At 36.1% G+C, this 15,770-nt stretch overlaps 1 protein-coding gene across 12 annotated transcripts in view; it reads right to left on the minus strand.

The window, feature by feature from the left end:
• The window catches only part of ADAM22 (ADAM metallopeptidase domain 22), a 234,458-nt gene that overhangs the window by 98,259 nt on the left and 120,429 nt on the right, over positions 1 to 15,770 (minus strand). For all 12 annotated transcript variants that reach the window (XM_086396267.1, XM_086396265.1, XM_086396263.1 and 9 more), the window contains exon 4: positions 14,050 to 14,116. In XM_086396267.1, coding sequence (XP_086252393.1) covers positions 14,050 to 14,116 — 67 coding nt within the window. The remainder of the gene's footprint in view (positions 1 to 14,049; positions 14,117 to 15,770) is intronic.

Consider the following 15,770-nt stretch of genomic DNA (forward strand, 5'->3'; position numbering starts at 1 on the left):
TCTTGCCTGGAGAAACCCCATGGACAGAGGAGCCTGGTGGCCACAGCTCATGGGGTCACAAAGAGTCAGAAACGACTGAGTGACTCAGCACAGCACAGTAAACCTGACCTTCAGTTCTTTTATTACGTCAAACAGAGCTTCCAAATTGCTTATTTTTAACCAGAGAATAGGCAAGAGAAATTGTTTTTCAGCTGTCAGGTAATCACTTACAGACACACTGATATAACAATGTCTGAGCAGACTATGAAAACATTCTAGGTTCCCACAAAATGCTCCTCAGCAGCAAATTACAGTAAAGCAGAGAGGGTACTTGGCAGGTTCTCTGGGATGCAGTTCTAAATTGAGAGAATGGAAAATCAATGCAAAGCACATACAGTGACTAAATAATTACAAACTCACGAAATTATAACTCTTTCCAGGAAACTACTGCATTATTGTATTTTAACAAATAATAGATGCTTAAATATATCGCTCTATATGAATTGCGTATTACGTAAAACCTTATTCTATAGCTGATATTTGAATATCATTGGGGAAGAAATATAATTGTCTAGAAGGCAGTTCTAAAAAATGACAGCATGTCCCTAAAATGAAGGAAGAAAAAGATTTTTGTTCCATTTGAAAAGTATAACATCTTTGTTTGTTTCTTCTCTTCCTTTTTTTCAATCTAATAATATGTAACTATACGAGGGTTTAAGGTAAAGAAAAAAGACATTGTTTTTCCACGATCTCCTTTAATTTCACTTCCATTCTGTCAACCAGCCATTTGCTCTTTAAAAAAAAAAAAAAAAGGAAGGATAAATAGGGAAAAATTCTAGCTGCCAAAGGAAGGCTGCATTGCAGCATCTCTTTCTCCTCTTACACCTTGAACCTTAAAAACTGTGTTCAAGAACTCAACACTAGCATTCAGTGGTCATTTCTATTCCTCCACGGATGATTTTGAATTAGCCCAAGATTAATTTAAAGATACAAACAAAGGGTTGGCTTACTAAGGACAAACTTCTCAAACAAAGTCCTTTGGGGAGGTAGGCTAATATTTAAGGATTGCACCTGTCAAAAAGTGACACTAAATCTGAAAAAAAAAATGTTTTTCCAGCAATATTTCCACCAATACATGATTGTCATTTGCCATTTTGGAGGTGATTTCCTGTAAAATGAAGGATGGAGTTGAATTTGGTGGTCTCTAAGGTTTTTCCTGGGTCTATGAATTTCAGTCTATTTTTTTTTAATCAAAGATTACCAACTTTCTATTTCTTTTAAATAACCAGGCCAACTTTCAAAGAGTTAGTATATTTTACATTGCCTTTACCATTAAAAAATTAAACCAACAGTGAAAGATGTGTTTGGAAAATTTTTAAATGTTACGTGTAAAAATTTTAAACAATTTAAAAATTATTTATAAAATTTCATATAACTTATGAGTCATAGTATAAAAAGATATACATATTTATAGGCAATGAAAAATGTATGAATCAGAAATTTTAGGAAGCTGCTTTTATCATCCTTAGATGCTTATAGAAAGAAAGATTGATAATTAGTAAGTTATATTTTGGGTTTCCCTGATGGGCTCAGATGGTAAAGAATCAGTCCTCAATATAAGGGACCTGCATTCCATCTCTGGGTCAGGAAGAGCCCCTGGAGAGGGGAATGGCAACTCACTCCAGTATTCTTGCCTGGAGAATTCCATGGACAGAGAAGCCTGGTGGGCTACAGTCCATAGGGTTGCAAAGAGTCTGACACAACTTAGTGACTAACCCTTTCACTTTTTTCACTTTTTCAAGTTAAATTTTAGCTCAGTGAGTTATGAAAAGAACAAAGGAGAACTTCTTAAGTAAAAGAAAGTAGGCATTGATAATGAAAGTAAAGCTCATTCTTTGAAACAAACATTTTAATAAACTCAAATAAGATTAACCAAGTAAGAGTAAAGGCACAAATAAAATATAATAGAAATGAAACAGGAGATGTTCTAATACAGAATTATCAGACCTTACCAGACCTTAAAAACCTAAAATGATTCGAAGCAAATTTAGCAAAATACTAACATGTATCTACACATGTATCTGTTACCATATTTTATAGAATTTTTAATATGTTTGAAACATTTCAAAGTTACTGAAATTTTTATCATAGGTCAATTGCTGGGATTTCATGACTTGAAATTTAAAAGTAATTTAGAAGTGACTCTAAAATGCCTTCCAAAGACAGCACATGAGTATAAGCCTCAGTACACAGGATGACCTTAGCATCAGGTGAGCAGATGGAAGCCTTTCATTTTTCCTGTTTATATTCACTGCATCTTTTCACAGCAGGGGGAATAATCTGCTCTCCCAGATCCGTCCAAACTGAACTTCTCCCCACATACTGTTGGGTAAACAGGAGAAATTACCCAATTTCCTAACATGTGACTTACTTCATTCATTTATTTTTTGTTGTTGTTGTTCAACATATATTTATTGTCTTTGAGGTCCATACATTATGCCAAGAGCTAGGTATGCAGTCCAAGCTCCCCTGGGAGTTTGCTCTTGGAGTAACTTCTCATAGAATGTATAATCTAGGGCACAGAAGATTGCCTTCTTATGGAGCAGGGCATAACGAAGTGCCGTTGGTGATCGTAATATGCTCCCTGCATCATGAGCAGAATCAGAAACCAGCAGTGAAAATGAGTGGAGGGCACCAAAGACCTAGCCAGAAATTCTTTTCAAATTTCCACTTTACCTCAATAACGATTTCAACGTGAAGCGTTTCCCATAACCAAGCTCTGAGCTACATGTCTGTCTTTATCATTTAACAGATGAGGAAAAAATGAACCATGGAAGAGATAAGTAACTTGTCCAAGGCCACATGAAAATTAATTGGCATATCAGGATACGAATGTAGGTCTATCTATCTCTAAATAGAGGGCCTTCCAGGTGGCATTGGGCTTCCCTGGTAGCTCAGTTGGTAAAGAATCCTCCTGCAATGCAGGAAACCCCAGTTCAATTCCTGGGTCAGGCAGATCTGCTGGAGAATGGATAGGCTACCCACTCCTGTGTTCTTGGGCTTCCCTGGTGGCTCAGCTGGTAAAGAATGGACCTGCAATGTGAGAGACCTAGGTTTTACCCCTGAGTTGGGAAGACCCCCTGGAGAAGGAAACAGCTAACCCATTACAGTATTCTGACCTGGAGAATTCCATGAACTGCACGGGATCACAAAGAGTTGGTCACAACCAAGCGACTTTCATTTTCCAGGTGGTGCTAGTGGTAAGGAACCTGCCTGCTAATGCGGGAGACATAAAAGACTCAAGTTCAATCCCTAGGTCAGGAAGATCCCCTGAAGGAGGGCATGGCAACCCATTTTAGTATTTCTTGTCTGGAGAATCCCATGGACAGAGCAGCCTGGCAAGTTACTGTCCACAGGGTCAGGTTACACAGAGTCGGACACAATTGAAGTGACTCAGCATGCGTGCATCTCTAAATATAGCCTCAGTCTCTAAGTTTTACTGCCTCCAAACTACAGATCTATCCTACATTTAGAAACAAATGAAGTGACTAGTTTCATTTATTAATACTAGTGGAGAAAAAAAATTCATTTTAAAAAAAAATCAGAAATGTAACATGATCTCAAGAAGACAGCACTTACTATGTCTGAAAAGTCAAATTGCTGTGTGGACTACCTATTTACCCCACTCAGAATTATCCAAAAAACCACTCTGCCTTCTAAAGACATTTAGAGGTGCACTTCCAGCTTTTGAGAATATGGAGAGAAGAGAAAACACAGGCATAAAATAATCAATACATGAAGTCCAAAGGCAGATTTGGTCTTGTTTCCACTAGGTCATACTTGATTGTTTGGGTTGAGGCTCTGCTCAAATATTATACTCCTACCTTCTCTCTATTTTTTTTAAATTAATTTTATTGAAGCACAGTTGATTTACAATGTTGTGTTAATTTCCCTTGTACAGAAAAGTGATTCAATTATATACATATATAAAATTAAATAATTAAGAATTTCTCATATTCTTTTCCATTAAGAGTTATACAGAACGTTGAATATAGTTCCTGTGCTATATATCCTGTTGTTTATATATTCTACACCTAGTAGTTTGCATCTGCTAATCCCAAAATGTCAATCCTTCCTTCTCCTAACCATCCCCCTCCTTGGCAACCACAAATCTGTTCTCTGTGTCTATCTGTTTCTGTTTCGTAGACAAGTTCTTTTGTGTCATATTTTAGATTCCATATATAAATGATATCATATAATATTTGTCTTTGTCTGGCTTACTTCACTTAGTATGATAATCTCTAGGTCCATCCATGTTGCAGCAAATGGCATTATTTCAGTCTTTTTTATGGTTATGTAATATTCCTTTATACATACATATATATATATATATATATATATATATATATATATATATATATACTTCCTTGGTGGCTCAGACTGCAATACAGGGGACCCAGGTTTGATACCTCGGTCAGGAAGATCCCCTGGAGAAGAGAATAGTAGCCTACTCCAGTAATCTTGCCTGGAGAATTCTATGGACAGAGGAGCCTGGCGGGCTACATTCCATGGGATCTCAAAGAGCAATTAACAGTCATATATATATATATATGCCACATTTTCTTTATCATTCATCTGTCGATGGACATTTAGGTTGTTTCCATGTCTTGGCTATTGTGAATAGTGCTGCTATGAACATATGGATGCATGTTATCTTTTCAAATTATCGCTTTATCAGAAAATATACCTATGAGTGGGATTGTTGCATTATTAGGTAGCTCTGTTTTTAGTTATTTGAGGGACCTCAATAGTGGCTGTACCAATTCACATTTTCACCAACAGTGTAGGTTCTGTCTCTCTTATACAACTGTCTCCATCTCTTCTTCTGCCCACCCTCTCTGGTTTCTTCCTCTTCCTCCCACGCACCACGGTCCTGCACATCAACGCCTCTGGGCCTTTGTCCATACTAATTTCACTGCCTTGAAAAGCTGTTCCCTTCCCATTTCACCTCCTGTTACTCATCATTTAAACTTCAAAGTTAATCTCATTTCCTCAAGGAAGTCGTCCCTAACCAACCAGACTAGATCAGGTCTCCTATCAAACGCTCTCAGAACAATAGAAACCTCTCTTTATGGCACTCTCATAACTGCCATTGTAAAAGACCTATTGGCAGTTATTTTCATTATACCTATCACCTCTACTAAACTACCTGCTTTACAAGGGCAAAAATTATATCATATGTTGTTCACAGCTATCTCCCTGACCCAATGGCAAACTCTCAATACACATCTATTGAATGAAAGAGGGCTGAGAACACAAGTGGGGTGTCTGACCATTGGAGCTTTTGTATATTCTGCCAGAAATCTCTAATGTCAACTTTTCTGTCTAAATGTCTAATCTCACTTAATCTCCATATTGCCTAAATTATTAGGACTTTCCTATGGGGATAATCAAATGCACTGGCACCCCTTCCTTTTCTGTTTCATAGTGTGCTAGTCACTCAGTTGTGTCTGACTCTGCAACCCCATGGACTGCAGCCCACCAGGCTCCTCTGTCTATGGGATTTCCCAGGCAAGAATACTGGAGTGTGTTACCATTTCCTTCTCCAGGGGATCTTCCCAACTCAGGGATCACATTCGGGTCTCCTGCATTGGCAGGCGGGTTCTTTACTGCTGAGCCACCAGGGAAGCCCAAATGCCAAGGTGCCAATTTTCTAGTTGTTACCTGTTCTTATTTTTATAGTAGCCACTTATTCACCAGAAAATAAGAATTTTTTATAAATGAAAAAGAAAATAATACCAGTTTGGGACAACACCAAGGGAATAACTTGTGATTTCTTTTTTTTTTGGCTTCCAACCAGTTTCAAATTGATCAAAAACAACATTTCCACAAATCACTTCTTAATCACAGTTCACTCTGATTTCAAAAATTTTTCTGAAGGTAGATCTGTATAAGACATTATATAATACAAAGATTAGTTCTGCAATTAGAATTAAAATAGGAAAAATATTCTATTATAGAATAGTTACTTGGTTTCATATATAGAAACACTATTAGTGCTACTTTGATATTTTTAATTTATGACTGAACATGTCTTTTTAAGTTTATAGATAACATCTTGAATATTAACAGTTAAGTAATCATTTAGATACTTATTTGAAAAATTTTTTACACAGAAAGAAAAGAGGACTTTCTGCTCAAACAGGTCACAAACAGAGCTTAGAAACAGAACTCATGCTGACACCAGCTGTTACAGTCCATTCCTGCTTATTCCCAGCAATGAGATACCTGACCTGTATAAACTGGTAATGGGCCAATATATTTTCTTCACACTGCAGAGTTAAGACTACTTGCAATCTTAACAATGCCATTAAGGAAGCTGATGCATTATACATGATGACTGACCTAGAGCAACCTTGCTTTGGTCCCAAGGGAAAGCAAAATTTACTTAATCCCCAAAGAATTTTTTTCCAATAATACAAAGAGAATTAAAGCATGAAATCTGAAACCACACTGATTACAAGATGGCGGAGGAACATATGTCTGCTTAAGCCTGCCAGGGGGAAAATGCACAGTGTCCAGCTCATCAAAAAGATGCTAAATAGATGACTAACAGTGGATAAAAAGTAAAGTTAGGAGACAAACCTGGAATAATTGTTACGTGTGATCAAGAAACAGATATTTTAAGTTTGTTTAAGAGATTTGTGTAGCTCTTTCACGTTCTTCCGTGTGTGTGTGTTGGGGAATGAAGGGGATGGGCATTTTGAAGCACCTTGGCAGGGATACAACAAAATATTGTCTAGTGTTTTTGCAAAATGATGACACCTTTCAGCTTCCCTGCTCTTGTCCATAAAACTTTACATTTCCTCCACTCCAGACAAAAGTACACGTACGGATAAGATGGGCATAAAAACGAAGCCATGTGTTTGCCATGTGCAGGATGGCAACATATTTCATATGGTTACAGTTTAAAAGCCACAGCAATTCCCTCTACTGAACAATACTCAGTCTAACTTCTAAGGAGTACAAAGAAGGAATAAAAATGAACCCCAAGAGAAAATGATTGAAAAAACAGGGCATTCTTAGAGGGCATTTACTTGTCTTTAGGATAATGGAAATTTTATATTTAGAAGAAAAGAGACTCACTCAAACCAAACGATTACATCTCCAATTCATGGCTTACTAAAACATCTGCTAAGGAAGATGTATTGATAATTGTAAATGGTAAAATGAAATGCTGTAATTTAAATATCTGTATTTTGATTCCCCTGCCACTATAATTATTGGTTTCCATAAAGAGCATAAATTATAGTGAATAATAGCATGAATTCCAGCATCAGACTGCTTGGCTACAAATTCCAGGGAAAGTTAGTTAAATTCTATGTGCTCAGTTTCTTCATCTGCAAAATGAGGATACCAGTGGTACTACTGAGGGAGTAAATGATTTAAAATATGTAAAACACTTACTAGACTAGTGCCTGGCACATAGTAAGTATCATACACATGTTTGCTATTTCTCCAACTGCAACTAGTAATTCTACTTTTATTATTCTTCAGTGCAGTTACCAGTATTGATCTCATTGAGAATATCAACATAATTCAAAGAGGTAGAGATTGTACAAAATGGGAAATTCAGGATCGTAAAATTTAGAGCACTTATGGGTATAATAATTATTTATTTGCAAAAATACAAATTTTGAGAATGATATAAAGTCATTATAGCAAATCATCATATTTTTAAATTCTAGTAAAGTGAGGTTTCTTTAGCTAGAGAGAATATGCCACCGATAGCCTTAAGGAAGCAAAATGAGTTTGGCTTTGTGAGACATGGTTAACTCTTCCAAGTGACTAGCATTAAACTGCTGGCAGCAGTTATTCGCCTCTAAGATAAGACTAGCCTTGGAGATAATAGATCGCAAGAAAAAAGCATAGTCTTTCCACAGGACAGTAAGACAGTAACATATGGTGATTATCAATCAATGAAAATAGCTCACTAGGACTCCCTGTGTGTGTGCTTAGTCCCTAAGTCATGTTCAACTCTTTTGCAACCCCATGAACTGTAGCCCTCCAGGCTCCTCTGTCCATGGGATTTTCCAGGCAAGAATACTGGAGTGGGTTGTCATCTCCTTCTCCAGGGGATCTTCCTGACCCAGGGATCGAACGCAGGAGGATTCTTTACCATTGAACTACCAGAGAAGCCCAGGACTTGCTTTACCAACCATCAGATAAATAGATTTTCCAGTTACACTTTTGTTCAGCATTTAAAATACTTCATAAAACTTCTGTGAAAGTATCATGGCTCTTTCAATAGTATCAAGAAAATTGAATCATTCTTCTGATATAATTCACCATTTAAAATGAAAGCATTTAAAAATGGGAAGCCACTCAAACCCACAGGACCCAAAGGAGGAGGTTTCCTGTGCTGGTCCTATTTGCAATTACAGAATCATCTCTGAATTAGAAGATCCTGGAATTGAATCACACCATCCCTGAAATTCAACTCAATAATTTCTAATCAATTGTTAGAAGAGTAACCCTGTTAGTACATTTACTTTTTAGAAAGTTTAGATCTCATTCTTGCAGGCTTCTTATATCCTGAGGTTAAGAAAAATCTTTTACGTCAGCTGTTAGGAGCTAATGAAGTCATTAAATATAACAAAGTTTAAAACTAGTTTAGCTGTAGCTAGTAACTAATTATTATATATAAGGAAAATATATTGATCAATATTTCTTTAATCATTCTAATTTAATTACAAGTCATGTTGATGTTAAGTAATAGCTAAACTCTTTTAGAGAATGTACTTGAGAAAAAATGCTTCCAAGTCATCTAATTTTAAAATATGTATATTTGTGGTTAAATTATTTTTTTAGTAGTGTAAACAAATATCATGTCCATAGCTATGACATCTGAAATGTTCTGGCCAAAATAACTTGTGTGAGGTACATGCATGCCCATTTCACCTATGACACCTGCATCTTTAGTTTTCCTTCGCACCAGAAGTTCTGCTTTCAGAGTTTAGGCTCAGTGCTGAGAGTCCTTAACCTAAATCTTCCAGGAAGTGCAGCAGAAGAACATACATACAGATTCAAACATATGGGTAGTCGCATCTGCCAAACATTCCTATCATTTTAGCAGGAGTCCCTCAAGGACCAACTAAAGGTCTTTAATTTATAGTCTGCCCCTCAGCTGGCCTTAAAATGATTACTGGGTTTCTTTACTGGATAAATGCCACCCCCCCTCCCCCGCCCCTGCCGTCTCCACAGAGTCAGGGAAAATGCCTGAAACTTCAATTTGAAATTAAGGATGATAAAACTAAGAGCTTAGGTGACAACTATAAATAGATCCATTAAAAAAATTCCTTTATAAAAGCATCTTCATAGGCCATATGACTTCATTACTATCTAGGTGACTAAGTATTCTTCCCATATCCAAGAAGTTCTAGAAAAGCTACTATAGTGAGAATTCAAGATAGAAAGCCTGTTTCTGTAACATAAGGAAAAGATGTAAATAAGAAAGACATTTTGGAAAAGAAGTACTGCTGCTGAGTTGCTCTCCTTAAAATAAAAAGAGAGAGAGATTTTAAATAGCCTTTGTATAGATTACTTGGCTACTTTGTATAGATTCCATGGCTATTGCTTGCATTTCATCTCAAAGACAGCCCCAAAAACAAAGACATTCTAAAAGCTATTTGAAAAAAAGATTCAGCAGTATGGGAGGCTCTGTACTAAGGCATGCAGCACAATTTACTGCACACCAAGGTATGGTTTTTCTTTTGTACTTAATCATTTACTCTTCTTGCTTCTATAGAAAGAACCAAGAATCTGGATGGTAATGCAGTTCTGAGAATCAATAAGGAAACTGGATATGCAGGATAAGTAAAAACAGATTAATCCCTTTGTTCATCTTTTCTGCTGCAATAAATATATGTAATGACACTTTGGCAGTTGACTAGCTATTTTTGTGCTCCCCACGACTAAAAAAAGAAACAGTTCAAGCTCTTATGTACTGTTCAATTATATGCAACGAGTTTGGGAAAAATCTACATCTCATAAAAGGATATGTTAAGTAAAGGTGTCATTTAAAAAAAAATAGAAGCAAAATGAAGTCACTAAGCTCTAATGTACATTTTAAATAAATTAAATCCTGTCACTAATAATTGAGAAGAGTTTTTCCTAATAAAGGAGTCTACAATGTTTTATAGCACCATATAATCACTTGTGGGGGTTTTTTTTTTTTTGGTTAAAAAAAAAATTCTTAAAAGATACCTTAAGAAACATTATTTCTTTAACACACTGTGCACGTTTGAAGTACTCAAGTATTGAGAATTATGTTCCTCATGGAGAAATCTAGAAAACAATATGAGAAAACCTGAATACAATTCAAGATCAAAAGCAATTTTATATGGATGATTTTCAGGTTTATAGACACTAGAAAGTTAGCATAAGCCAGGAAGGTATCCATTGTCCTGACAGTTATCACATGTAAATTTTTCTAAGTGATTTCTTATAGCTGTCCTCCATTAGTATTTTTTTGCCTGTCGCTGACACATTCATTTTGGAAGACAAAATGATTAAGACAGGATTTTTAAGGTATATCTCTCTTTTTTAAAAAGGAAAATAGAATTGAGCTGGAAATCTAACTTTTAAAATTGAATGCAAAGGGAATCTCCTTGTAGCATAGCCTCCTGCTAGGGGACAATACTGTGCTGAGCTAGAAATCTTTCATGAGCTGCCATACCTCAGGGAGGGGAGATGGATGTGACCAGCAGGAGAAAAGCTATCTTGTAAGAAAACACTCGGGCTTTCTCCTTGCTTCTATATCAACTTCCCTGATACTCAGTTCCCAGAAATGAGTGTGGCCATTTCAGTTTACCTAAACAATATTTTTTAAGGAAAATTCTACCACCATCCCATCAAAGTAAAAGGTTCCCTCTCTCTGCTCAGTCACTCAATCATGTCTGACTTTGCAACCCCAATGACTATAGCCTTCCAGGATCCTCTGTCCATGGGCTTTTTCCAGCAAGAATACTGGAACGGGTTAGTCATAATAACCTCTCCCACCCCTTAAGCAAACACGTTCTCCTCTGACACCTGCTCTTCAACACCCAGCACTCTCCAATCTCCAGACTTCAACCTTGACCCACTCTCCAATGCCTTCTTACCCATCTTCTTACTGCCACAATGGAACCAATTAGGACTTTGAGACAATGATCCCTGAGTGCACTCAATTCAATTAAGTGTGGGCAGTAACCAGTTAAGTGCCAGTCAAAAGTCAATACTGGAAAATGGGTGTCTCTACATATCCATCCTTAACGATTAGGATTCTGATTCAAGGACAGGTTAGGAGTGGTCACATTCAGTCTAGAAATAATTTGAACTAATAAAAAAGATACCCAGCAGTTATTACTTTGTGATCATTATCATCAGAGATCAAATAATTTAACCAAATACTATCAGAACCAATAACACTGGTGACTGGTCATGATCATTCACTGGTAATGATACAATAATAAATCATATCTCTTCCAAGATGTCTATTTTTACTTTTTGACTCCAGGGAAATCTACTTCCTTCCCCATCCATAAATACAGAAGATTTACCATTCCTTTCCTAGTGTTCTAAAACTCCTACTATAGCAATTTTCCTGAGATATGAAAAATAAAATAGGCCTTGTACTAGAGTATGTCTTTACCATTTTTGCCCAAGGCAACTGATGCTACCGAAAAGCTACCCAAATGCATAACCAAATTTGAGAGGGATACCTAAAGGCCCACTACACAGACCACCATTTCAGTTTAAAGATAAGATTATAAAGGTGCAATTGTTAGGAACCTCCAGAAAATGAGATATGTATATAATAAGTCTAAATAAGATACATTTCACTTTGTATGGCTATCTTATTTTACATTTGCTGTTGTTCAGTCACTAAGTTGAGTCCATCTTTTCACGATCCCATGAATTGCAGCACGCCAGGCTCCCTTATCCTTCACTATCTCCTGGAGTTCACTCAAATTCATGTCCATTGAGTCAATGATGCTATCTAACCATCTTGTCCTCTGCCACTTCCTTTTCCTTTTGCCTTTAACCTTTTACACAAATGTAGACTATATGGTAGATAGCATGGTGTTAAGAGTCAGCTCCAGAGATAGATAACCTAGATTCAAACTGCAGCTCTACCCCTCCTGCCTGTGTTACTTTCAGCCAGTTATGTAACCTCTCTGTACCTCAGTTCCCTGTCAAGTGGGATAAGTTATTTTATAATCACAGGTTGTTTGGAGAATTGAACATATATAAATTCATATGACTGTCACATCATGAGCAATAAATGTTAGTAATTACTATATTAGGATTATAATACTGATGAACCGGAGCCTATGTAATGGGACACTTCGACTAACCAAAATCCTGGCACATTTCAGCTTCAAGACAGAAAAAGCTAGCTAGCAATAAAACAGCAAACTGCATGGTTTAGACTTATTTACTGCTCCGCATCAACTTTAGTTTCTTTTGTCTTAAAAATCCAGAGCCATAGTTCAACACAATCAAAACAAAAAGATTTTGTTCCCAGGGTATTCTAATTAATTGAGGTTTCACACTTACATTCTTAAAGTTTATGTTAAATACACAGAAGTTCTCCTTAAACTAAGGGACAAACTTCAAATTTAATTTTTAAATGAATTGGAAATAAATGTAAGTGAAAGATGATATTCATATATTTTATTAAAAAAAACACATAAAAAGTATTTATCATGTTTTTCAGCCTAAAACCTTTCTTTGTAAACTTTGATGGGAAAAAGGTTTAACAGAACTTTAAGATCAGGATTATGCACCTCTCTGAGCAGAATAACACTTCCTTCAATGAGACATAGAATGCCTTGCAGATAATACAAATCATTATCTTAAGGAAAGGTCACTAAAATATATTTCATTTTACTGTAAATATAAAGTTACAATCAAGAGCAAAACCCAGGCTGTGAGAGACTGTATAGGATAAATAATCTGACTTCTTCAACAAATAAACTGCAAGGAAGAATAAAAAGAAAGATAAAGATAACCAATGGAATAAAAGAGAGTTTTTAAAAACTTATTTTTGTAAAAAATTAAGCAAAACTAAACTCTAGGACACCCTTGGGTAATAAAACTATAAGCAAAAGTAAGGAAAGAATAACCACAAAAGTCAGATAGTGTTTACATGTTTTATAAGAGGAGGGAAGGCCCTGGGTTTGGAAAGCAGCACAGGGAAGAACAGGACAAGCTCTATTTCTTAAACTCCTGTTCAGAAGAAAATAAACACTTAGCTAAAACTACTTATATTAAACATTGGTTCTAAAGAAACTCTTGGGTGCTGTTTGGTCTCATATACCTCAGACAGCATCATCAGTTGACAGACACGTTCTTATGCCTATGAAAGTGAAAGTGCTAGTTGCTCAGTTGTGTTTGACTCTTTGCCACCCCTTGGACATGTAGTCCATCAGGCTCCTTTGTCCACGGAATTCTCCAGGCAAGAATACTGGAGTTGGTAGCCATTGCTTCTCCAGGGGATCTTCCTGGCCCAAGGATCAAACTTGGGTCTACCACTTACAAATCAGAAAAAAAAAAAATGTGTATGAAATCTTTTTCAGAGTTTACCCAACAAGAACCAATATCCTGAGATTTCTGTCTCCAGGGATTTAAAACTCTCTGGGATATCCCTGTTGACATAATAATTTTCCAGATGAATTTTTCCAAATGAATACAAAGCCAGGCACCTACCCTAGACTTGATTCCACCTCTTCGTTCTCAGTGCTAACCTTAAAAACCAATTTCAGAAATTATTTTCTGTGATATAATCTAAAAGAGAACTATTTGCAGTAATATTAATCCCACAAAACATAACTCCAACAATTCCTGTAGTAAAGACTTCTTTTACTGATAATTAAGTTTTCCCCTAAGCCAGTGACACGTTTTAATGATAAATTCTGAAATATAAAAAACCCCAAATTGTATATTGGAAGCATCATGGAAAATTAAAATTATCATCAGCGCTTAAAAGATTCTCAGAGTTTTCCTCAAGAGAAAAATTTTACTTACTTTTACTTCCACAGTCTTCCCTCCATGTTCAATGTGTCTCTCCACATATTCAGAGGACAGCAAATCACTGCAAAAAAAAAAAAAATGATGATGAAAGAGGACCTTGAATATGTAAATCATTTGAAAATCACCACTGTTGACAACATTCCAGCATGAATGATTTATTTAATATAGATTTTAAGGCAAAAACAAAACTTTATAGGTCTCTCTCTCTCTCTTTCATACACACACACACACACACACACACACAGCCTAGTACTTGTAAAAGGATATGAAGCTGAACTGACTAATCCACCTGTCACCCCCTTGCTTAGCAGAGCTAATTCCACCAATATAGTTCAGCAAGTTTAGGAAACTACCATCATTTTTAAGACATCTTATTCTTCATTTTTTTACTTTAGCTTTTTTGTATACAAAGATTTTAATTTAAATTTTTATTATTCCTTACATCCTTCTTAGTTTCCTTTGCTGTTTCTCTTCTCCAACGTTTGAATAGTGAGGTACTCCCAGGAGACACTCTCTCCATATTCCTTGGTGCTCTTTTCCTGTCTCATGGCTTTAAGTACTAAGACACTGTCAATATCTAATTTTTTATTTCAAATTCAAAACTTCTTTTTTTTCTCAAACTGGAGATTTAACTATCTACTGGATGTCTCTGCTTGAATATCTAATAAGCATATCAAGCTTAACATGCTAAGGTGGAATTCTTTCACCCTCACCCACTCCCCACCTCCTGTTCAGCCACAGCCTTCCCCAACAGCTAACTGCTTTGCCCCTAACTTTGAAATGATCTTTGCTTTAGCTTTATATCAAAGAGTTTTGATTTGCTACTATACCATACCATTTCTCATGTGTTATGTGTGATATTTTATCTAACAAAATGTTTCCCCCAGAAAAAAAATTAAACAGATGCAAGGAAGTTTAGAAGAAATGAAAAAGAATATACTTCAGCTTTCTAAAATAATCTTTTTTGAAATCTCTCCTAAACAACCACCAGTTTCTTATATATTAATAATTTTTAAATATTTACATCATCTTAAATATACTTATCTCTAATTCTACATATGAGAAAAAATGTCCCCTTTAATAAGGTGCCTCAAGATACAACATTCATGAAATGTTTTAAAGTCTTTAAATTTTTAAAGCACATTCACATCCTAATCTTTATCCAAGACCATACCCCCAACAGGAGAGGTACCAGCCAGATGTTTTCAAAACACTGCCCCCAACCTTACTATCAGTCTCCAACAACTTCTCCATCAGTGACAGTGGCAGCATTTATTAGCAGAGCCAGCCAGGTTCCCTCTCTTGGGAATCTGAACTAGTAAATTCAGAAGAAAAAAAAAGAAAATTACCAGATGAAGGAAAGAGAAATAGAAAATCAAAAATAAGCAGTCTCTTGAGAGAAACAGAGCTGTGCCAGCGGGTGAATCCTGTCACCTCAAACCTAGTCTCTCTCTTGGTGACTCTCAGGCCAAAAGATACAACCAAGCCAAAGAGCTGGAGAATAAAGAATTTATTACTTGCAACAAGTAAGGAAAACACCTTGCCCCAAAGCAGTGTCTTCCCCAAGAGCAAAATTGTGAAGTTTCAAGTTAAGGGTATGTGCATATTCATGAAAAGACTTGAGAAAATTCAGCAAAGAATTGGGGGAACAGTTAATAGAGTCCACACTTCAGTTGACTGAAGTCATGAGGGTCAGCAAAAAATCAACATCATCT

The sequence above is a fragment of the Bos grunniens genome, chromosome 4, assembly GCF_055505025.1.
Source record: "Bos grunniens cultivar Pamir isolate PY7600 chromosome 4, Bosgru_T2T1.0, whole genome shotgun sequence".
Taxonomy (NCBI): Eukaryota; Metazoa; Chordata; class Mammalia; order Artiodactyla; family Bovidae; genus Bos; species Bos grunniens.